We start from the raw sequence: 23,953 nt of genomic DNA, 5'->3' as shown, positions 1-23,953 counted from the left end.
TTATTATATATGAATACATAATAATTATAGTAATTAAATTTAGTATGAAATTGATATTCAATAATATTGTAATTTTTACAGAGATATTATAAAAATAAAAAGGAGTTTATATTCATATACTTTTAACGCGTATAAAAATTTAAAGGGATTGATGCAACACTTTTTAATAAAAATTTTTGTTACTTATGAATAAATACACTAGACTACAAGGAACTTTCATCAGAAACAAAAATAAACTTTTCGCGATGTGTTTCAAATCTGCAATTAAACTTTTTCTATTACTATTGATTATAATTGTAAAAATCCATTGTAAATTCAGGAGAAACTAACAATCATTTTTTTTAGAAATTATTTATATAGCAACATGTTACCAACAAATTTGGAATATTTCAAAATCGGTTAAAATCGTTCCAGCGAGAGCTGAGATTGAGCGTTCATAGACACAAAAAAAAATTAATAATAATTAATAAATAAAAAAAAACATATCATAGTAAAATTAATACCTTCTCAGCTTCGTATCGAAGCTAAAATCAAAAATTATTTTTCCAATATTGAATTTATTTAGAGAGTACTAGAGTGGTTTATGATAAACCAATCACTCTGTAGAATGGTTATGCATATTTATTATGTATCCAATAAACCTATAAAACGTCGTTGGGTTTATTTCAATTTTGACACCTAGATCAATCGGGTTAGTATTGGTGACTGAACAATGTTATTGGATTTCTGATATGACAAAAAGGTATTTGTTTACATATATCTTCAGTAATTGTTAATCTAGATTTAGAACACCAGTTAATAAATCTATTTTACATCATTTTGCAATATAATGCAATCATCAGGAGTTTTAATAATACTATATATTTTCAAATAATTAATAAATAACAAAAAAAGAATTGGGAATAAATAACCGGCTTGTGGCAATACAATACTTACTAATATAGGATCAGATTCTTCCAGGTGGCTCATATTTAGAGGGGCTTACGAAAATAGGATATAAAGGGAGATAACTCATAACAAAATTAAACTATTAGAGTTCTGTTTCTTAAGTATGAGAGAGGAAATCCATAAAAAATATTATCATTTAACCTTATATTATTCAACTTAAGTGTTAATAAATTATGATCAACTGTATCAAAAGCTTTTCTGATATCGATATAAACCGTTTCAATTTGAAAGTCATTTGCTACATTATCAGATAAGTTATAGTAAAATATATAAATAAATTAGTTTCTTTATTAAGCCTAAAAATACAGATAAGACAAAAAGGTTTATCTTGTCTGTACTAAAACCATGCTATTCATTAATTGATTTACGGTCCCGCGTTGTTTCTTGACAACGGTGACCCGTGGTACCATTATCAACCGTATTTGATGATTTGACTGACCACACCTTGTGCTATTCGCCGCAGTGCAATGTTGTTATACGTAGTTTTCTTCCCGTCATCAAAATGACGACGTCGAGGATGTACTTCACCGGCTCCGGATGTGTCGCACAATCGGATTCGACAAATCGATCCGCATTCGCGCACCATCACTGCTAATCTCTTGACGTCCGAGGACTCGTATGGACACTGCGTCGCGCGACACCAGAGAAAGTGCCGCGATATTATGCGAAGATTGTATTAGTCTTTTCGGTTCATTTTTTTATTTTGCTTTCAGTTATAATGACTAAAAAAATATTATTGTTTGCAAAATAATAATAGTGAACGAACACTATTGAGTTTTTAACTAAGAATTATATAATTTGACTGTAATAAGTTTTGTTAGTAGTTTTTCTAATAAAGAAAAAATTTGTCCTACCTGAATATTTCAATTTTTTATATAATATATTCGTTCGTAACAATAACTATTATTGTTTTAGATGAATTTATTTTCGTAGTTGATTTAGATAACTGAAACAACAAGTATTACAATACCGTTTATAAATAAATACTGATAAATGATTAGCGTAACTGACAATGAATACAACATAAATTATGAACTAGTCATGTCGTTCAAAGGTCTTCAAGTCGACTGTTTCAATAGTCTACAAATTATATTTTGATTTGTTCATATGCTACACCTGATTTTATTATCAAAACAGATGTTTCCAAATACCGCCAACTTTAAATAGTATGAGCTACACGGATTTGTATTAGCTGTTTCCTTGTGGTGCGTGAGGGTACCCGGAGTGTAGAACCAGTTGAACTGAAATGAGATTTTAAAGTTAGTTTTCCCGCGGCTCTCGTGGTGTGTAGTTTGTTGTTGAGTAATAATTTTTATTTTTCATATACTTTTAAGACAATTTAAGTTTCTTTATATTTAGAGTCCGCGGGCTATTATTATATTTCTTTGTAAAAAAAATTAACTATGTTTTTAATGATCAATATGGATTATATTTTATTTTCTTAAAATTGTGCGACGTTTATGGCGTCTATGGCTGCGAATATCTTGTTAGTAGCCGTTGTCATCGTGCTTTTAGCAGCTATTACTCAATCTCTCTTGTCCGAAAAAATCGACACTGTGCAAGTAACTTGCTCAAAAAAATGCCCTCGTCAGGTAAATTGTTATATTTTATTTTGGCTTGAATTTATTAACCTAATCAAATTAATAAACATCATTTAATAACACGAAGGCAATAGTTTTAAATTCACATCAATCTGAAACTAGGTCTTTATAACTAAGTAAGAGTTGGGTTAGCTACATTTGATTTTAATTAGAAATTTGCTTTTAACTATAGTTTTGACGAATATCAGTATTATTTTTCTTTTAATTTTAATATATTTTTTTGAACTTTTGATTAGTATTTTTCATAATAATAATTCATCCTTTAATAATCAACTTGGAGAGGATTATCATTTGCATCATTATTCCTACAGTTTTAAATTTTATTGGTAGTTTATTATATATATGGAACTTACAAAATTTTTTTCAAAATAAGTTTATTTGAATAAAAATGAACTTCAAAGACTATAGTACACTATATTTTTTTGTCATGTCAAATATAGTACTTTATATTTGTAATGTATGTTGACAGTTATGGTTTAACTACTTTCAATTCAAATTTTTTTTTTTCCTAGCTGTTTTCATATTTTACTCTAAGAAAAAATTATAGTTATCATTACGATAATGATAACTATACAAACTATATTTCAATACAAAATTACTACAATCAATACGATATTGATTGTAGTAATTTTGTATTGAATGTTTAAATATTAGCTAACGAGAGTACCGATATATAATTGAAACAAATTTATACCTGACTTATTATGAAAAATCAGTAATTAAAAACCGTTTACTAAATAGTTACATATTATGTGATAAATTCAACATAAGTGTTTATTAGCGAATTCTTTTTTAATAATTTGATAACAAAAGGGTTTAAAAATTATACAACAAAACTTCTATAATGAATATAAGTTTACAAATGATATAAAGTGCTCCGAGATAGTATTTTTATCTTGAATTACAGTTCTTTTAGTGAATTATTAAAAATATTTTTGTATATATATATTGTAATTTAAAATATTATTCCAAATTGTCTTATTATATGTACTATACAGCTCCTATTGTAGAATTTTTAAATAAATTTTTAAACCTTTTACAAATACACAGTATCTATTTAGTTTTCACTTGCAAATAGATTAATAGTAATGTTGTTAATAATATGTTGTTTTATTTTTAATTTTTAAAATCTTGTATTTTCTTATGTATGAAACAGTTAATTCAGTCAGTCTATTTATATAATTTTATCTTTTCAGAGGTGACAATTATTCATAATGTATTATTAAGTATTTTTATTACCTATATTTGAACTAATAATAAACTAGACTTTTTATAATGAACTATTATTCTGGCATCCCGGTTTGAGTAAACAAAGTACTACTGCTAAGTTAACATGAAGTTAGGTTTACCCGATCGGTTTTTACTTGGCTATTGAATTTAACCACGTGAGTAATAGTCTGAAACATTATCACATTATTTTGATTGTCACTTTTATTTTAAATTTCTGTAATACTTGCTATTAAAAAGTTTATTATTTTCATTTTTTCACTAAAAATAATATGATATACGGTTAACCTTCAACACCAGACCATGATTAAGGAAATGGGTTTCGTAGGTATAAAGATATTGTATTGATAGTAGCGATGTCGTTATCTAGTATTTATTTCATATAAAACTGGTATTATATTTAGAATTAGGATGTATTTTTTCTAATTTTTGAATCTCATTGCCAAATCATTCATTTTTGTTTTTCACACTTCACCTAAACAGCATAAGATTAGTTTCTTCTAGAAACTATTATTGCTTATTTTAAATATTTACTCGTAAGTGTTGAACTGTACCCTGAGCCTGAGGAAGCTAGGGGGAGGGGTGAATGTCCAGGAGCCTATTTTGAATTTTACTAGTTGTCATGAGTAGTGACAAAGTCGTTCTGTTTTTTTTTGTCAGTCATATTTTATATGGTAGTGATATTTTCTATAGGGACCACATATAAGTACTAATCCGACACTGACTGTGACTAGAGTAAGCGTTACTTAGTAAATATTTTATTATAAGCTAAAATATTGTTTAAAAAAATCTGAATTTTCATTTTTTATCGTGGTCTTTATGCTATTTATAAAGTATGAAAATTAACGCTCAATTTTGGAGAGTAGTGAAATTTAGCACAATCCATTAATTTATTGATAAATACATGACTTTTTAGTGACGACACAACAAAACTTAATTCTTACAAACATAATTGTAAATATGTAGTTGATTTTTGATTCTTGGATTTGCATCGGGAAATTTGAAAAAAAAAATCATCAATAAATTTAAAAGACGGTAACTATGATTCTGCTTAATGTGAAAACATACCTTAAATTGGCCCTGTGTTTTATGATCAAGGTGGATTAGGATACGCTTTGAAGTTCTGAAATATTCCTATTTTAAAGTATAAGTAAACTATAAATATTATATATCATAGGCATTATTTAGAATTTTAAATAACGAAAAAATTATGTTAACCTTTTTATTTAGTGTTTTTTATCTAAAATGTCGGTAATGCACAGCCAATGGGGAGGGCTCAGCCTTTTTAAATACCCTAGATACATAACTGTATTGTCAATTAAAAAAAAAAATTTCTTTAATAGTATTTTGAAGACCAATAAAAGTTTTAGATATATTAGAGAATAACATCAAAGTATATATTTTTAATTTGAAGCATGAAAATTTAATTTTAAAAATGTGTGCTACCTTAAATTTAATATAATGACTACATTTATCTATGGATTTATTTTTTATTACATAGGTTAAGTGAAATAAAATGTAAAGCAATATTAATCATTAATTTTTACAGAAGAATAATTAAATATTAATTATTATTTATTAAATATAAATAAATTGATATTTAAATACTGGGTTTTTATCTAACGTTTAGTGCACATATGTGTTGTAAATTAAATTCATGTCTAAATTAGTAAAGAAATCATTTTTAATTTAAAACCTAAATATTAATAAAAACTATTTATTTACATCAATATTTTACTGTAAATTAATAAGATAAAATAATTGAAAATAACATTTATTCGTAGATAATCATTCTTATAACTGTGTGCTATTCATTTTATACCTTTTTAACATTCATATAAAAAGATAAAATTGAATATAAGATGGCTCTTATAATTAAAATTAATGTATTGAACTTATTTAAAAAGGTTATCAATAGTAATGAGTAGTATTTAATGCGTTGGGCCTTTAGTATTTATTTTGATCTTACACATACGTTCAATACTATTGTAATAATAATTTACAATTTTCCAACGTTTTCGTATTGTTAATGATCCCATTTCAAAGTTCGATATAAAAATAATAAACAGCTGTTCTCATTGCTGTTTTATATGTTGAAACTCATCAAGGCAATTAAGCTCATTTGTAAGGGCCGCACTTAAGTTAATCCTTTCAATTATTTTTATATGGCAGTGTAATTTATGTTTTTGTACAACTGTGCAGTATTGTCAATAATTCAAAATTTTCATGAAGAATCATGTTTTTGTCAAAAAAAAAAAGTTGTCGCTGTACTACACTTAAAACGATCATTGTAAAACAAAATATCTTTACTAGGGCTAACAAACATTTTTAATAAATTTGACAAAATAATTAGTTAAAATTTATAACATATGTCATGTAACATGTTTTAATAATTTTAAATAATAAAACAAAAAATCATTGGTTATATAAAAATAATTGGTTTGCTTATATGTTTAGGATTTTAATATTTTTCATGTTTAAAATAAAATCAATATTAATTTTTTATTTATTACTTTTTGTGTTAGATTAAATTTTTTTTTATTGAAAATATTAAAATTTAATCATTTAAAATTACTTTAATGTAGGTAGTTTTTTTTATCTAATTAATTAATTATTATGTTAATTATTGTATAATTAATGTTAGAATGTAATTTTTAGATTAAAAATTACAGTTTATAATAAATCTCCAGTAATTCTTATTGTTTCAATATATGCGGTTTATATTTCGTTATTTTTTCATAATCAAGATCCTGAAATAATGATTTCCTAGGTATGGCACTAAGTATACAATTGATTTATAAAAACTATTGTGTGTATCCTAAGATAATGTATAATCTATTTTGAATAGCAAATATGTTTTATGAAGTTTCATATTTTACTTACATTATTATTTTAGATTATTATTTTTTCATGAGTATATATTACAAAAACTATGTGTTATTTATTTTTTGACGTACAATTCGATGTAATGTGTATCAAATAAAATTATAACTAAAGATCTTCAAAAAAAATTATTTGATAAATACGGTTAAAAAACAACTTCAAAAGGCGTCTAGACACTTTTTTAGTGTATAAGAAAGTATTTTATAACTATTTCGTGTCGTTACCGCAGGGACAGGATGTCCGCTCATTTTCCTCTCAGGTAGATAATGAGCGTTCATTCAACCACCTGTTTTTTAACTGTTTTGTGTTTCTTTGAGAAATGACTGCATGGAAAATCTTCCCACGAGTACCATATATCCCTACTGTCGTTATTATTTAATCTATCACAATCTTTTTAAAAAAGGTAGAGAACAATCATTTTTAGTGATTTACGAAAATTAACGAGTTTCAAAATTGAATAGTTTATTCTGTTAAAATAATTAAATCAATTATTTTAAATTACTATAATTTAAAATAATTAAATTAATTTTTTTTATGATATCGTATAGAATTTTCTACGTTTTTATAATCTAATAAAACTATATACTTTTAAAAACTAGAATTTAACGGTAGTTTTAATATGGATAAGCAGTATAAGAAAATTGTTTAAATCGTTTTTATGAACTTAATTTAATACAAAATATTTAAGTATAATTTATATTTAATAAAAATATTTTGTAATTATTATTAGTATAAATATTGTGAAACCAATTCAATTAAAAAAGAAAAGTTAATCATCAGTACTATCTGATTCGTGTAATCTCAAAAAACATATCTATATTACCATAAATCAGTTTTATAAAAAGTTTAATTGTTATGTAAAAAAATAATTACTATATTAATAATTACTTTTAAAGTATCGCTTAAAATTCATCTAATTTACTAATAATTTTAGTTAATTTACTCTCGGGCTTCTCTTATATTGTTTAAAATTATGACATGAATTATTATCAATATAATATATTATCAATTATTAGATGTGGCGTCCTCTTTGCTCTTCAATATATTATTATTTTTCCTAGTAATTCATACTTTTTTTTTCAGATATCCAATCGTGTCTCTAAGTCATATTTTCCAATCCTTCTTAGTCGAATTCCTTTCTTTTTATATTTAACATTATATCGTTCATTTAATTTATTAATACTCTCGAAAAAAAAATATCAGTGTCACTGGATCCTCCCCAGTCATGTGGTAATTGCAGGAAATATACCTTTTTGCAATTTTCACCTCAAATTCTTTTCATCCATTACTAGTCTTGTTTCTTTTACCAATTTTCTGTGTATTTTTTACAAACTTATTCATAGTGCTTCAATCCAAATGGTAGCCTTGCCTCCTAACTTTGCTACATGGTATAGACCACACGAATCCCTTAATAACCAGGGTTCATAATCTTAATAATCTTCATTAATTAATATTATTGCATTGCATGACATTAAAATTTTTCCTCAATTATTTCAAAATATTTCTGTCATTCATTTCTATTGAGTGCAAGTCTTATTATTAAATGATTAAGCATTAATTATAGATATTATCATGATATTTCTAAGCGTTTTAAAAGATTGTTTTAATTGTTTTTGTTTTTCTATTTAATAGTTTTGTATTGTATTAATTAGTCGTAATTATAATTTAACTTAGGATTATTGATGAGCTATATATTTACACAATAAGAACTATAAAAAATAATGCTTCTAAATAAATTGTATTTAATTTTTTCTTTAATTAGAAATTCACGTTAATGAAGATTTTTATCATGAAGTACTTATGAAATATTGTAATATTATTTTTCTGTTGTCTTATTGTTTTACAAAAAGTTAATGTTGAAGAATTTTCTTTAAAAAAGTTTAAAATATTTAGTGTTTTATTTTATCAATTTCTTTTTATTACAGAATGAAACTAAAAGTGATGAAGATATTCTATGTGGCAATCAATGTATAACAAACCAGGTAATATTAAGTATTTGGAAAAATATATACAAAATAATTAATAAAATTTATAACTGTATAACATAAAGTATAAGTTTGAATGATTCGGGTGTGTATTTTAATTTTGGAGAGAGGGGTCTAAACTAAAATTTCTTCGGGAAGTCCACATCTCATGTTGCCCCAATTACGTTCCTGGATTAATTAAAATAACATAAAATGTCTGCGCATATTATTTACTATACTTTATGTTAAATGGTAATAAATGAATGATTTTAGTCCACCCCTTTTTATATCTATGTCCATCCTGTGTGTATATAATTTATAACACCGTATATTATATAAATTTGAACTACGTTAAAACGATTTCAATATAACATTGCATAATTCCATGAAACCTAAGTAATTTTTATTTATACATGCGTTGTTGTATCAGGATTTATAGTAATGTATATAACTATTATATTTCATTCTATAAATGCATTTTAGGTTTTATTTAAAAAAAAGGGTTTCCCGAGAAATTTCGATTTCTTGTTTTTGTTTTAATTTGATATAAATGATGAGATTATTTAGTATTTAATAAATATATTATTATTACTATTTTTCGTATAATTATGTATTAGAATTGAAACTGTGTAGTCGTCTGCACTATTTAGTGTAAAATCTTTGATTTTGAGGCACTTGAAAGGGTCTAGGAATTTTTTTAAATACTGAGTCAGGTGGTATTTTATGGGAAGTGAAGGGCCCACCTGCGGAAGTTCACTTCACCGGTTACTGACTATTAGATACAACAACCTCGTATAGTGTTTATTCAATCATATTATTAAAGAAATAAAAAAATAAAATGTTATTAACCAGTATGATAGTTGTTACAGTTGTGTCTCTATTCTTAATTATTATTTTTGTTATTCATTTGAATCTTAACTAAATAAGAGTTAAATTTTAATGCATTGACTGGAACTCATTAAGGTTGTTAACGCATTTTTTATTGATATCTAACCATTACAGGATGGCTATTATTATTTTGTTACAGTATGTAAATCTGTAACGGAAGGTACTCTCTACGTATAATTTTACAATATATTTTTACATCCGGTTTGTCTCGTGTTATAACATTGGGTAGATTTAAAAAAAAAATGAGATTTGGGAAAACTCATTATTTTCATTATTTTACAATTAAATAGACTTTTTGTAGCAATTTTGGGCTCCCACTTAAGGAAACTTAATCAAAGGCGTAATTTGGAGATCTGGATACTTATTCCCATTACTGTGCCCTCCACCTGAAAAATAATTCTATAATTTAAATGTTAATTTGAAGATTATAATAAAAAATCCAAATCAGATTATATAAATAAATAACTTAATAAATATTATGCAAAAAAAAAAAAAATAATAAAACGTTAAATGCTAATCAATGACAAACAACACTCTAGTTCTGCTAATCATCCCTGGGATACAGAAATAATTTAGGAGATCTGTAGGAGGCTTAGGCCATGTAAATTCTGTCATTAAAAAAGAAAAAAATGAAAATGAAAACAAGATATAAATTTATGAGTAATATTTTTAAGGAGGGAAAAAATTAAGGTAAACCCCTGAATATTTTGTTCAAATAGAGATTATGTCTCAGAGTTGGCATTGACAATACTCAGAATAAATAAAAAAGATGACAAACTCGCAGGCGACCCTCGGAAGATGTGAAAACTTATATATGAGTGTAGCAACAAATATTCTTAATTATATAATATATATATATATATATATATATATATATATATATTAATTAATTAAGATATAGAATAAGTATAAATTAAAATAATAAAATATTGGTATAGACATAACGTATATTTGGCACGTTTTGTATAACGCCTCTCCGCCTGCACTACATATCCAGTGTACGAATTAAAATCATTTAAAAACTCAAATAATATTTATCCTAAGATGTCATCGATTAATCAACATTTTTTGTAAAAAATGGTCATACTGAAATTTAGAAAAATAAAAAATATATAAAAAACTTTTTATTTATCTCAAATAATAAAAACCCAGAACAGTGGTTTCACGACACACTGGGTACAAATATAGATGATATTTGATAAATATTAAAATTAATATCATAAAGAACGCTTCGGTGGTGCGTGATTTTTTTAATATTAGCCACCCAATTACTTTTAAAATAATAATTATATTAATAAACTCCTTTTTGGTATTGATTAATTTTATATATTTCTCGAAATTAAAATGGCAACATACTAATGAAATAAATTATTCTCTAATTAAGAAAATGACCAATCGAATATAATTTTTTAAATAGTACTTCAGAATTTTTTTAATATAGAGCGGAGGAAGAGTGTAGCATAGTAATATGTAATGATAAAAATAATATAACCCACACTTCACTTCCAATCTATGTTTTATAACAGTTTAATTTCGAAATAATGTGTCAACAATTTTTATCGACAGTCATTTTCTTAATTAGTTTATTTTTATTTGTTAGTTATTTAAGTATGAATGTGACCATTTAAAAAAATTAATTTGACTTATATTAATTTCCTTATAAGGTATAAAAACCGAATAAAAAAATTATTATAATTAATAAATTGAGAAATATATGAAACTAAAAAATACAATAAAGAATTTTCTTAACATAATATTATTTGAAGATAAATCGTGTGAAAAAGAGTAGCTATTTAAAAAAAGAATCACTCTTTATTTCGTTACATCAATTTCTCAGAAATAATATTGATAGCTAGAATATTATTTTTTGAAGCAGCTCTTTACTTTTAATATAATTATTGGATTGGCCTTAAAAGTTACAAAATATTTATAATTAACACTTAAATAATTTTTATAATTATTTTGTTAAATGGGATATTTACTCCTACTCTACTCTTGGACTATACCGTTTGACCTATAATATAGAAAAAATTAATTGAAAAAAAAAAATTAAAATAGAAAATTTATAATAAATAGTATCAGTTTTATTTTGAAAAATGTTTAAAACTTTTTACACATATTACAAGTTTATTCATATTTTTAAAGTTTTTAACCCCGTTATATAAGGGGAAATGGTATGATTTAAAAAAAAACGAATCTAATGAAAAGAATACGTATAAAGTACTCATAAAATAAACTGTATTAATCCATACATTTTTCAAAAGTTATAGTAATTAAAAATTTAAATACTCAATTTGACTACCAAAATAGTATGTTTTTCAACTTATAGTACGTAACATAAGATTTAATTTAATATATGTTCAAAAGACGCAAAAGTTTCTATTTTGAATCCTCCTATATGGACTGCTAAAGGGTCAGATGTTCAAAAAAATGTATATCAAATTAAAGGTGAATTCTCAGCTTCGCATTAAAGCTAAAAAAGGATATTCATTTTCATTTTTGAGGGTAATGCCTTTAATTGGAGATAATTTATTTTTTGTAATATTTGTACATATTTCTATAATAATTACAATATATTAAAATATTACAAATATTACAATATAAATTATAATTATTATAAATTCATGTTGACATTTTTATTTATTTATATTGAAATTATCATATTGATGCGCTGTGTTAACGTTACAAGTAATTATTTTGCGGCTTAAAGTAATTGAATAAAATGTCTAAGGCATTTGCGAATCTATTTGTCAGCTTAAAAATTTATTGAACGTATCCTGCGTTAAATTCAGACAATAGATACTAATTAAGACAATCTTATTGGTCACACTTATTAGTCGAAATAATATTTAATTGAAACAAATATTAAGTTTGATGTAAAAATGTTATCATTTTTTTTTGCTATTGTCTTTATAATATCCTAGAAAAAATGGGTAAATAATCATGAAAAATGGTAAAATATTCCCGAAAGTATCTCTAATATAGGTGTTCATCAAGTAAGGAATCGGGTTTCTATTATTAATTTTTCTTTACTTTTAGATCTCTTATGTAAACATTTAAGGAATTTCAAATAATTTTTCATACAGTAAAAATCATGTGTTTTATAAAATTTAATTCTGTTTTTGATTAAAAAATAATGTATTAATTTTAAAATCTTAACCTTGATACAATAAATTTGTTAAATTAGTTCTCATCATCTAGCATAGCTTAAACTAGTATAGAATGAATTAGATGTTATTAAAATCGCTATAATAAAATCTTCTGATGTGAATATAAATAGTGGCTATAGTGTCATTTTAAATTTTTTATTTTTTTTTTGATACCTAAATATTGAATTAAAAGGGATTTCATAACATTTTTTGTTTTAATAAAAGATATCTTAATATAACACAGATTCTAGAGGACTGGGTGGTCTTAGAGAATCATTAATATTTCAAATTAACCAGTCATGGACAATTTTCAATAAATTTAGAAAAATATATATTATAAGTTTCTAAAGTTTTTTTAAGGCTTATAACTTTCTTTTAAATCTGATTTAAAGATTTAAGTAAAATAATTTTCTATTGTACTATTATTATTTTATTTTGTTATAACAATAATTATTACAGGAATATGAAATATAAATTCTGTTTAATATTTTTATTTTTTTTAACAACTAAACATATGTTTGGTTGTTAAACCAGTATAAAAAATGTGTTTGTTTAATAATAATTATTATGACTGTTAAACAAAGTCAAATTGGTACAAAGGGTTCTCGTCCCGCATCATGGATTAACTAATCCTCTCTATTATTTTATCGAATTAAATAGCATTGTTTAGGTCCCCGGATGCTTAACCGTGTGAATTGGTACATAATTGGTCAATGCCATTTAATCATAACAAAAATAATTCTACATTTTTAAAATTATGTATAATGTCTCTGATTTTGAATAATTTGAGCCCTCTGTTCTGCGAATCTGTATTTAATAAATCCTATTAATATTTATGAATAATTTTATTTTATTTCTTTATTGATTTTATTTATTATTTAACTGATTAAATATCAATAATTATTAAATGTCCTGATACCAAATTTAAATTTCTTGGATAGTTTGTTATTATCAGCTTATAGTTATATTTTTGTGCTATATTTATAAAATGATATTGTGGACATTTGTTCTGGGCCCACTTAAAAATAGGGTCCTCGAAAAAAATTCCCATGAAAAAATATTTATAATTGTTGATAAATACTTTCAAAATTGTAAATTCTTACTTTTTGCTGATAACCTATAATTATACATGCCGATTCAATCTATTAAAGATTGTGCTAAACTTCAATCGTACTTAGATTTATAATCAAATGGTTTATCATTTAATGAACATATAAACGAAATTTGTAATTAAACATTGTATTTATTTGGTTTTATCGAATGTAATTACAGAAAATATAAAAACTAATTCTATCTTATATGTGCCACTGATAGTAAGGGGTGTGTTTTCGAAATTCCCCGTTCTGGATTTTAAAATATTTCTATTTTTTAGGACTCTAGGTTTTAAGAAGTTAGATTTATATGGAATACTCATCAGATACTTACTTAACCTTCATATTACGTAATGTAAAAATATTGATGTTTGGTAAAGGTTCCAGACCGAAGGAGGCCAGGGAGCCTTTACGGTTATGTTAAACTCATATTTTTGCCACTGCTGATAAGATCAATTTTAATATACAGATCTGTAATTTAGTGCTCGAGTTAAAATAGTATAGTAAATAAATTAGAACTTTGTTCAAAACCATTCTTTGCGAATATTATCATTTTTTTTTCAACCTATATTAGGTTGGTTTACAACGTTTTGAACTTCGCTTTCCATTTATCACGATCATCAGAAAGTCTTTTTAATCCGGCGTAAGTATCAATCTCTACGTCATTTTTCAGTTGATTTATGTATGAGAGTTTCTTGATCTTCCTGGTAGATTTCGTCCTTCAATTGCACCTTCTATTATAGTATGGTGCAATTCTTCGTCATGGCGTAAACGTATCCCATCATGTCCCATCGTCGTCACTTTATAGCTTTGATTATGGATCTTGTTTCTCCAACTTGGGTCAGTACATCTTCATTTGTTACTCTTTCTGTCCAGTTAATTTTTTCCATTCGTCTCTAACACCACATTTCGAATGCTTTAAGGGATATTTTTTCCTTTTCATTAATACCCCATGTCTCGCAGCCGTATAAAGCAACACTCCATACAAACGTTTTTAAAAATGTCTTCTTTATTGTTCTGCTAATTTTTTTCAAAACCAAAATTTTCTTTTTCTTGATAAAGGCTGTTTTTGCTTGCCCTATTCTTTGTTTAATTTCCTGCGAACTTCTTCCGTCTGGTGTTATTAAACTTCTCAAGTATTTAAAACTAGAAACTTGGGAAATAAGTTGGTTTTCTATATAAATATTTGCGTTATTTATGGGTTCACGAGCACAAACCAACATTTTTGTTTGACCTGACTTTATACTTCTTTATAATTACTTGCATTTCTGCTAGGGCTCTCTGAAAGTCGTGCTTTATTTCTCTATTTCTATTACGATGTCGTTTGCAAACCGGATCATTGGAATCAATATACCACGCACTTTAATTCCAATCCCAAGCCTGTTAAGTTTATCTTTAACTTCGGTTATGCTTTTTTCTATGTAGCAGTTGAATAATAATGGTGAAAGTGGGCACCCTTGTCTTACATCTCTACGTATTTTCGCACTATCTGACTCATTATTTATTGTAATTTCTGCACTTTGATTATTTTAGAGGTTATATATAATTCTCCTGTCTTTAAAATCTAAATTTAATTCCTTCATTATTTAGAACATAATTTGCCAATTTATGTTGTCGAAAGCTTTTTCGATATCTATAAATGATAAGCATGCTATTTTATTTCGAGATATTTGTTTTTCTATTAAGATCCTAAGTCCTAATATTGCCTCTCTAGTTCTCTTTTGTTTTCTGAATCCATACTGATCATTTTCGAGATATTGGTTGGCTTTACTTATCCTTCGATATATAATTTTTATGAGTATCTTTGAGGCGTGGGGGAGTAAGCTTAGAGTTCTAAAATCTGCGCAAGAGTCAGCTTCATTCTTTTTTGGTTATGTTACAATTCTGCTGTTGCAAAAGACCTTCGGTATTTCTCCTGCTTCATATATATCTTTCATAAGATAGTACAACGCGTCTATTATGCTTTCACTTGCATTTTGTAGTAGTTCTCTGGGGATTTCATCTATTCCCGGGGCTTTTTTATTTTTTAAATCTCTAAGACTGGCATTAAATTCACTTCTTAGTAGCGGTGCACCTTAAGAGCACTCATCAGTTTCTTCATTGATATCTTGTAACTCTTCCCCTTAATATAGTTCTTCAAAGTACTCTTTCCATCGGTTTACCACCTCTCTTGTTTCTAAGAGCAATTTATCATTCTTGTCTTTAATATTATTGTTGCGAGTTTTATTTGTTTTGAGGAAACTATTAATGTTTCCATAGGCTTGATCTAGCCTATTTTTTCGAAAAAGGTGGTTTATTTTAGCACATTGTTGTTCTAGCCATTCTTCTTTTGCGTTTTTTTGATTCTCTGTTTATACAGTTGGATTTTTTTGGTATTTTAGTGTTCAGACCGGTGTTATATTTTTATCTTTTCTCAATTAGGTCTAAGATATTTGGGGTGATCCATTCCTGAATAGGTAATTTTCTTTTCACACTTAGTGTGGTTCTTAAGGCGTTTATTATAACGCTTTTTATGTTCTCCCATGTTTTGTCTATTGGTTATTTTCGTTCATCTTTATTGTTGTATATTTTATCTATGTTTTTCTTTAGTTCTTCAACCACTTCCACATTTTTCAACTCTTTGAGATTATAGTTTGTTTGCTTTCTTTGAACTTTAACGATTTTGTTAAGCTTTACACAACATTTCATGCCTATTAATTGATGGTCACTGTCACAGTCTGCTCCAGGATAAGTTTTGCAAGATTTGACTTGATTTTTAAACCGAATCTTTATTAGTATATAATCAATCTGATATCTCCCTGTATCCCCGGGCATTTTCCACGCGTATTTTCTTCTCTTGTGTTCTTTGAATAGTGTATTCGTTATCACGAAACTGTCTTCTCTGCTAAATTTCACTAATCGATCTCCTCTTGCGTTTCTTTGACCTAGACCATATTTTCCCACTTCTTTACCGTCTTTTCCTTCACCTACAACAGCATTCCAGTCTCCCATTATAATAACGTTATCTTTTCCTTTAGTGTGTTTTAGTAGTTCTTCTATTCCAACATATACTTCTTCAATTTCTTCGTCATCGGCTCTTGACGTAGGCATTTATATTTGTATTACAAAGTGGTTCTGCTTCCAGTTGTATCATAATAATTCTTTCGCTGTATATGATATAATTTGTAACCTTTATTCCCCAGGTTTTATGAAGCACTACGTCAATTCCGCATTGTCCGTTTTTTCCTTGGGAATGAATTATTCTATGGTTTGCTGTCCAGAAGTCTCTGCTGTTTGGCCATCTTGTTTCACATAAACCTAGTATTTCTAATTAACATCTGCCGACTTTAATCCGCTGTGTAGCTGTTTCTACCATAACTCTATGGTTACCTGCACCTACACACAGTATTGTAGAGGCTGCTGCTTCCCTACAAGTCCCTCTCTTTTAGTCGCTTTTTACGACAGGCAGAAACCCAACCGATGGCCTATTTTACCCCCGACTAACAGTGGAAAAAATCTAGACAAATCTAGTGAGGATCATAAAGTTCTTAGCAATATCTATGGTATAGAGTCTTTAGAATTTGGAAGAAAAATAAATGATTTACTTTAGATATTTTTATCAAATTAATTTGCAATAGGTTTTACAAAAATTAAGATCTTGAGTTTTTTTATAAAAAGAAAATTGATTTTTTGCCCTTATATATTGCATTGTTTCTTGTACATAGTAATATTATATACCTATTGTAAACATTATTCTAAAAATTCATTTTATTTTAATCAAATTTGTAGGTCTAGTGTCTTTCTCTTTTCCAGGTATTGAAATCGACATAAATGTTTATAGATTTTCATTGGAAAAAATAAACTCCTTGTGTCTAAAATAGTTTTTGCACTTTTGGCAAATTACTTCTCTAACTTTGTGTTATTCGTTTATAATATTTACTGGTGCAACTCGGGTTTTTGGTTTGGTGGATTGGAACTATGAAACCATCTAGTTTGATCCTTTTTAATGAAATAGATTATCTTTCTGCATCTTTATTATCTGCACACCCTCTAAATTACTTCATCCCTGAACTCGCCAAGATTTTTATACGACTTTTATCAATTTCATCAATTTTAAAATTAAAAAAGTACTAGTAAAATACCAAGGCCAGTTACTCGCACGGAGTAAATTATTTCCTAAAACTTACGTCTATAATATTATAACATTCTAGCTAGTAAAAAACGAACCAAGATCACAAGAAACTGATAATATATTATAAATAAATCTATTATTTGAACTATAGAAATTTACAAACATATATTCATAACATATATTATTTTAGAACATTAATAAATTTATAAAAAATAATAAGCTGGGGCCATCCCGTGTGAGTATCGATGAATTAATATAATACCAAAGGGGAACAATGACATATACACGAGAGAGTCGCGCAATCTGAAGCCTCCCATTAACATAAAGTTATGGTAGCTAGGGAAAGTGGACAGGTGAAGCTCCTTAGAACTCTCTGAATGTAAAGTTCTAAAATTTAAACTGACCCTTCGTTATAGTAAATTTTATAAATATACAGCTAAAGAGGGATACTGATTTGGTAACTGCCTAGGCGCACTGATACTTTAAGCCCGTCATTAATCATAAGATTATTAGTGATAGTCTTAGAATCAATTATAAAATAAAAATAAATTTATATTAAAAAATTATACGATAAATATACAAACTAGGTTTTTTTTTTTTTGTAAAAGTTATCTTATCAACTTTGCATTTTATGTAGAGAAAGAACTCTTTTTTTTTTTTTTTTTTACAAACTTCAAAACAGTTTATTCAAATAAGACTAATTATAATAAAGATTATCGATTATATTTATAGTTCCTTATATCTTAAATAAATTTTTTGTTTTAAATTTTTAAACATTGTAGTCGCTTTAATAAACTGCTATACTCTATCTTACATGAAAACTATTATTACAAAAGACTCAAAAATAAATGTAAAAAGTAAGTTCAATAATGACACAGAATTTTTATAAAGTATTCTATAATGCACATTATTTTTAAACTTAATATACATAGTTTCCCTCGGCAGTGGACTATAATACTCTCCGATAAATTCGGATTACTCATACTTAAATACTAATACTCTACTTAACTTATTATAAACAAGTCAGTATTATAAATCATAATCAAAATAATTAAACTACATAACTATACTGCACATACTACATACTCCTTTGTTGTTATAAAAATATTCCTTTAAGAATTATTTCTTATTAAGTAAAAGAAATTTATTTTATTTAATATTTAAATATTGACTTGTTAAATTCTTATTTGATAAAATAAACTAAATAATAAATAAATAATTAACTAAAAACTAAGTTTGTGATTGTATTTTAATTTCTAGTATCCGATTTGGATTTAATTCGTAGATTTGTTTATTCGATGTTGGAAGGACAGATAAAAGAAGAACAATTATGCCGGTCTTTTTATATTAAGGATCCGTTATCTGTTATAAATTTAATAGACATATAAATAAATTTATATGTCTAATAATATTTATTTATAGACACAGATCTAGATTTCTTCCTATTTTTCATACAATTAAGATTTAGGCGTGGGGTTAATACATAATTTTTGGCGTCCTCAAAAATTTTCAAAATCGCCCTTTAAATAATATTAAAGAGCAAAAAAAAAAAAAGTAGCACAGTGGGGTCGGGGCAAAGTATGGACATGGCATATTTGGGACAAGTATAGATGATATTTGACAATGATTAAAATCACTATCATAAGAAACGCTTCGGTGCAAATCTGTAGATAGTGTTTAATTTTAAGAAATTGTTAGATTATTTCAAAAGCAACAATAACTTTTATTCCCTTAATTTTATCCCGATTAGTTATTTGATTTATAATTATAATAATAAAATTTAGTATGAAATTAATATTTAATAATTTAATATTGTAATTTTTACAAAGATATTATAAAAATAATAAAGTAGTTGTATATTTCTTTACTTTTAACGCATATAAAAATTTAAAGGGATTGATGCAATACTTTTCAATAACAAATATTTGTGTATTTAACATTATAACAAAGTTATAAGTTTTATATAATGGACTACAAGGAACTTTCATCAAAAACATAATTATACTTTTCTAAATCAACTTTTTATGATGTTTTCAAATGTGCCATTAGACTTTTTCTATCATTTCTAAGTTTTAATATTATTACTTATTATTAAAAAATAAGTAATTACATTTAAAAAAATAATTAAGAACAAAATAAAATTGTGTTTTAATTAATACTGATTTTTATTATTATGTTAAAAATAAGGAAAATGGCATATTTCATTTATATTTTTAATCATTAGCGATTTTTAATTTTATTTGTAATTTTTTTGGAGATTTCCCCCATTTACGGGAAACGAGGGAAATTTTTCAATTACTGAGCGTAATGTCTTCGACTAGATACGATTTGTGATCTTTTGACATATCGTTGAAAGAAATCGATTGAACAAGAGCTGATAAAAAGTGATAACAAAAAAAATAAAATAAAAAAACGGTAGCACAGTGGGGTCGCGGCACAGTGTGGACGAGGCATAGATGGGATAAGTATAGATGATATCTGACAGTGATTAAAATCACTATCATTAGAAACGCTTCGATGCAAATCTGTAGATAGTGTTTAATTAAAAAAAAAAATTTGTTATAATAGCATATTTTTAATATGGTAATTTTTATCGCAAACATTACATTTTTTTTTAATTTTCGACAGCCATTTGCACATAGAAGATAAGATGTCAGGACAAATTTTTTTTTTTCATTTTATAGTACATAAAATAAGCTATAATTTGATATATGTTTGAAGGATGCAGTATTTCCGGAAAATTTTCAAAAATTAAGTTGAAAAAGTTAATTTTGGTAAAAAAGTTACGTGATAGATTTTCAAAAAAAAAGATATCAAATGAAAGGTAGATATCTAACGTTTTAGTATAAAATTCGGATCGAAGCTACAATTGAAAAAATGTCAAAAATTAGCGTTTTTTTAATTTGTAATTTTTTGGGGGATTTCTTCTGTTACAGGGAATGAGAAAATTTTTATCAAATTTTGAGGGATCATGTCTTCAACTAGATACGATTTGTGATCTTTTGACATATTTTTCATCAAAATTGGTTCAGTGAGAGCTGAGAAAAAGTGGTAACAGACACAAAAAAAATTAAAAAATAAAAAAATAAAAAAATAAAATAGACACATCTTAGTAAAACTCACAGCTTTGCATCGAAGCTAAAAACATATCATAGTAAAATTAATACCTTTTCAGCTTCGCATCGAAGCTAATAGTTAACATTTGTTTCCCCGTCATTATAAGCTTTCATTGGAAATCTTATATATGATGATAATATTAAAATAAAAATTATGAACATAAAGTATCATATAACACATCCCAAAGATGTATTTAGGGGGTAGTGGGTACTGTCGCCTTGGGTTTTGCAACATTTTTTCGTAACCTCAATACATAATATAGGGGGGTATGTAGGGACGACAATAAAACTTTACCTGAGGCGTCAAAACTCTGTCATATATCTCTGTAACTACTAATATTAAAATAAAATATTTTTTTTATTGTATGTTAATCATTGGTTTTGTTCTTCACTATTGAGATTCGCCCATAAGAATTTCTGGAGAGGCTATTTTTCCTCCGAGCTACGCTCTAAGTACGGATCTTGTTCATGCAAATCTATCTATAGTAGCTAAATAGGTTAACAGATATTCTCATTTTGGAAGTAGTTAACAGTTACAATGTTGTTTTATGTTAAAATGAATTTTATTAAAAAGTGTTGCTAAAAAACACTAAAAAACTTATATAATCAATTATTTGATTAATTGATATATTTTTTCATAATGTTCCTTTTTAATTTGTTTTAGTGTTTCAAAGGATGCTCATTATGGAATAAAGCACTTAAAAGAAATTGTATAAGTGTTTGTGTATGTGATCTTTTTTGGTATGAATTTTTTATAAAAAAAATTGTCTAATTATTTTATACTTCTAGACTGATTTTGATGAAAGATATAATTTTACATATGGTCAACATTATTGTACAGCTGGTTGTAATGATGCTATTAGCTTATATTTTCAAAGGATACAAAGTAATAATATTTTAAATATACAAAATATATAATTTTGATCAGTGAAATACGCAAGATTTTTAATTAGGGAGGGCTAAAAATGTTTTTTTTTTTTGTTTTATTTTATGCTTAATATGCCAAAGTACCATGCTGTTCATAATAATACTAATATATACCATTGCCAATGGAGGAGAACTATAGCCCAGTGGTGTAATTGTTAAGGAATTCCGCCAGGTGCAATATACATACATAAGATAATTTTTCACTACCGAGTGAAAAAAATTGTATTTATATCATTTATTTATTTTGGTCGTGAGGAATATGGCACCCATATCCTTTCTGTAATCATGCCAGTATTATAGCCCTGTGTAGAACACTGATTCTGAAAAACATTAGTAGCTGTAAATCTAAACAATTATTTGACTTATTTTTTGTTATAGATGAAGTTGGTATACTACCACCACCAACTTTAGTACCCAATAGTTTAATGGATACATCTTTAAAATTACAATGGAAAGGTGTGAAGAGAAATGACTTTCTATATAAAATTCAATGGAAGCTTGAGTATAATTCAAGCTTTTGGCAATATTGTCAAAAGCAAGATTGGATTAATAATTTTATTGTAAAATTGGAAGATTTGTTACCTTTTACTAATTATAGGGTAATTGCTAATTGTTATAGAGTTACATTGAAATATTTATGTGTTTTATGTTAAACATGTACTTACTTTACATAGTTCCGAGTAGTCTTACTATTGGAATGGTCTGGAACGTTGCAGCTTATAGTTTCTGATCCAAGTGTTGTCATAAGTACGAGACCCAGTAAAGTTCCACCTTCTTCAGCACCAAAAATTGTGAGAATAACTCCTACAGATTCTAGTATATCCATCACATGGGCAGCTATACCATTTCCTTTAGCCCCAATCCTATCCTATCATTTAACTATCCAAGAATTTTCAAAAGGGTACTATGCATTCAAGGTCAGAATACATTACATTACAACAAGTTATTTACAGCACTTGATATTGCATGCAGATTTTACACTTATTAGTTTATGTTCATTTGTGTTGATCAAATCCATTTCATTAAAACAGAATAGATTTATAATTTTGTTACATTATTTTATAATTGCAGTATGTGCATGGACATAAAAAAGCTTAATTTTAATGTTATCTCCTAAGGTTATTTTTTAACACATAATTTACTGTACTGAAATCAGTAAAGAAGTATATTTATTTAAATTACCAGGTATAATACTTGTTATAAGAATCAAGTAAAAATAGTTTTATTAATAAGTTCTGCATTTTTAAAATTGGAACAATACATTTTTTTGTTCTATTTTTCTTATTTTAAATATCTTTGTAAATTAAAAACACTTTTAATGTCCAATTTTCAATTTTAATTAAGTAATAAATATTTTTTAATTAATATTATGTTAATTTTTATCAACATAACATATTTCATTCATTTATTAAAAACTATTTAAGTGATGTAATGATATTAATGATTCATTTTTTTCTCAAACAAATTCATATTAATTCTATAAAATATAGTTATTAAGTATATTTTCACTAATCTAGTTTTATCTACTAATCCTTCTTCCTCCATACTTGTAGTTTCCTTTTATTCATTTAACTTTTTTACTATAATGTATGCTTTTATCATGATTTAACAAAACATTTAAATTTTCTTATATATATTTTAAAAAAAATTTTATTGAATGAAATATCCAGGAAATTTTAACAGAAAAAGAAAACAAAATTGAAAATGTTTACATGTTTCGGAATTTAGAACCTCATAAAAACTATTCTATAACAGTTGCTGCTAGAAATGAATTTGGAGATGGGTCCATAACAGCAGCTATAGTAACAACTCTTCCATCAACTAAGTGTAACTACTTATAATTTTTAAATTAATTATTTTGATTTTTATATTCTACTAATAAAATAAAATTTTTTAGTGAAATATACTCCAGAACCTATTAATTTAATCTTAATATCAGATTACAGTATTTATTGTACTGGTAAAGAATTGTATGATATTCCTAGACAGTTGTATCATCACAATAAGAAAATAAATAGTATGTATTATATATAGATATATATATATAT

The 23,953-nt window shown here is 25.9% G+C and overlaps 1 protein-coding gene and 1 long non-coding RNA gene across 2 annotated transcripts in view; one reads left to right on the top strand and one right to left on the bottom strand.

Moving 5' to 3' along the window:
- Positions 1–1,218: 1,218 nt before the first annotated feature.
- Positions 1,219–1,984, bottom strand: LOC126901697 (uncharacterized). The gene is made up of 2 exons (XR_007703093.1): positions 1,803–1,984; positions 1,219–1,670 (listed from the first exon to the last, which is right to left on the bottom strand). It is a non-coding gene; the product is annotated as an uncharacterized LOC126901697 (long non-coding RNA).
- A 174-nt stretch (positions 1,985–2,158) lies between these two features.
- LOC126902168 (proto-oncogene tyrosine-protein kinase ROS-like) overlaps positions 2,159–23,953 on the top strand; it is a 42,752-nt gene continuing 20,957 nt past the window's right edge. Inside the window, exons 1-8 of the mRNA XM_050679194.1 lie at positions 2,159–2,540; positions 8,585–8,641; positions 21,643–21,702; positions 21,768–21,864; positions 22,284–22,504; positions 22,580–22,822; positions 23,576–23,732; positions 23,803–23,926. Coding sequence (XP_050535151.1) covers positions 2,409–2,540; positions 8,585–8,641; positions 21,643–21,702; positions 21,768–21,864; positions 22,284–22,504; positions 22,580–22,822; positions 23,576–23,732; positions 23,803–23,926 — 1,091 coding nt within the window. The 5' untranslated portion in view covers positions 2,159–2,408. The remainder of the gene's footprint in view (positions 2,541–8,584; positions 8,642–21,642; positions 21,703–21,767; positions 21,865–22,283; positions 22,505–22,579; positions 22,823–23,575; positions 23,733–23,802; positions 23,927–23,953) is intronic.

The sequence above is a fragment of the Daktulosphaira vitifoliae genome, unplaced genomic scaffold, assembly GCF_025091365.1.
Source record: "Daktulosphaira vitifoliae isolate Bord-2020 unplaced genomic scaffold, ASM2509136v1 Scaffold_3, whole genome shotgun sequence".
In the NCBI taxonomy this organism is placed as follows: domain Eukaryota; kingdom Metazoa; phylum Arthropoda; class Insecta; order Hemiptera; family Phylloxeridae; genus Daktulosphaira; species Daktulosphaira vitifoliae.
Note: the sequence above shows the minus strand (reverse complement) of the source record. Positions and strands in the feature narration are given on the sequence as shown.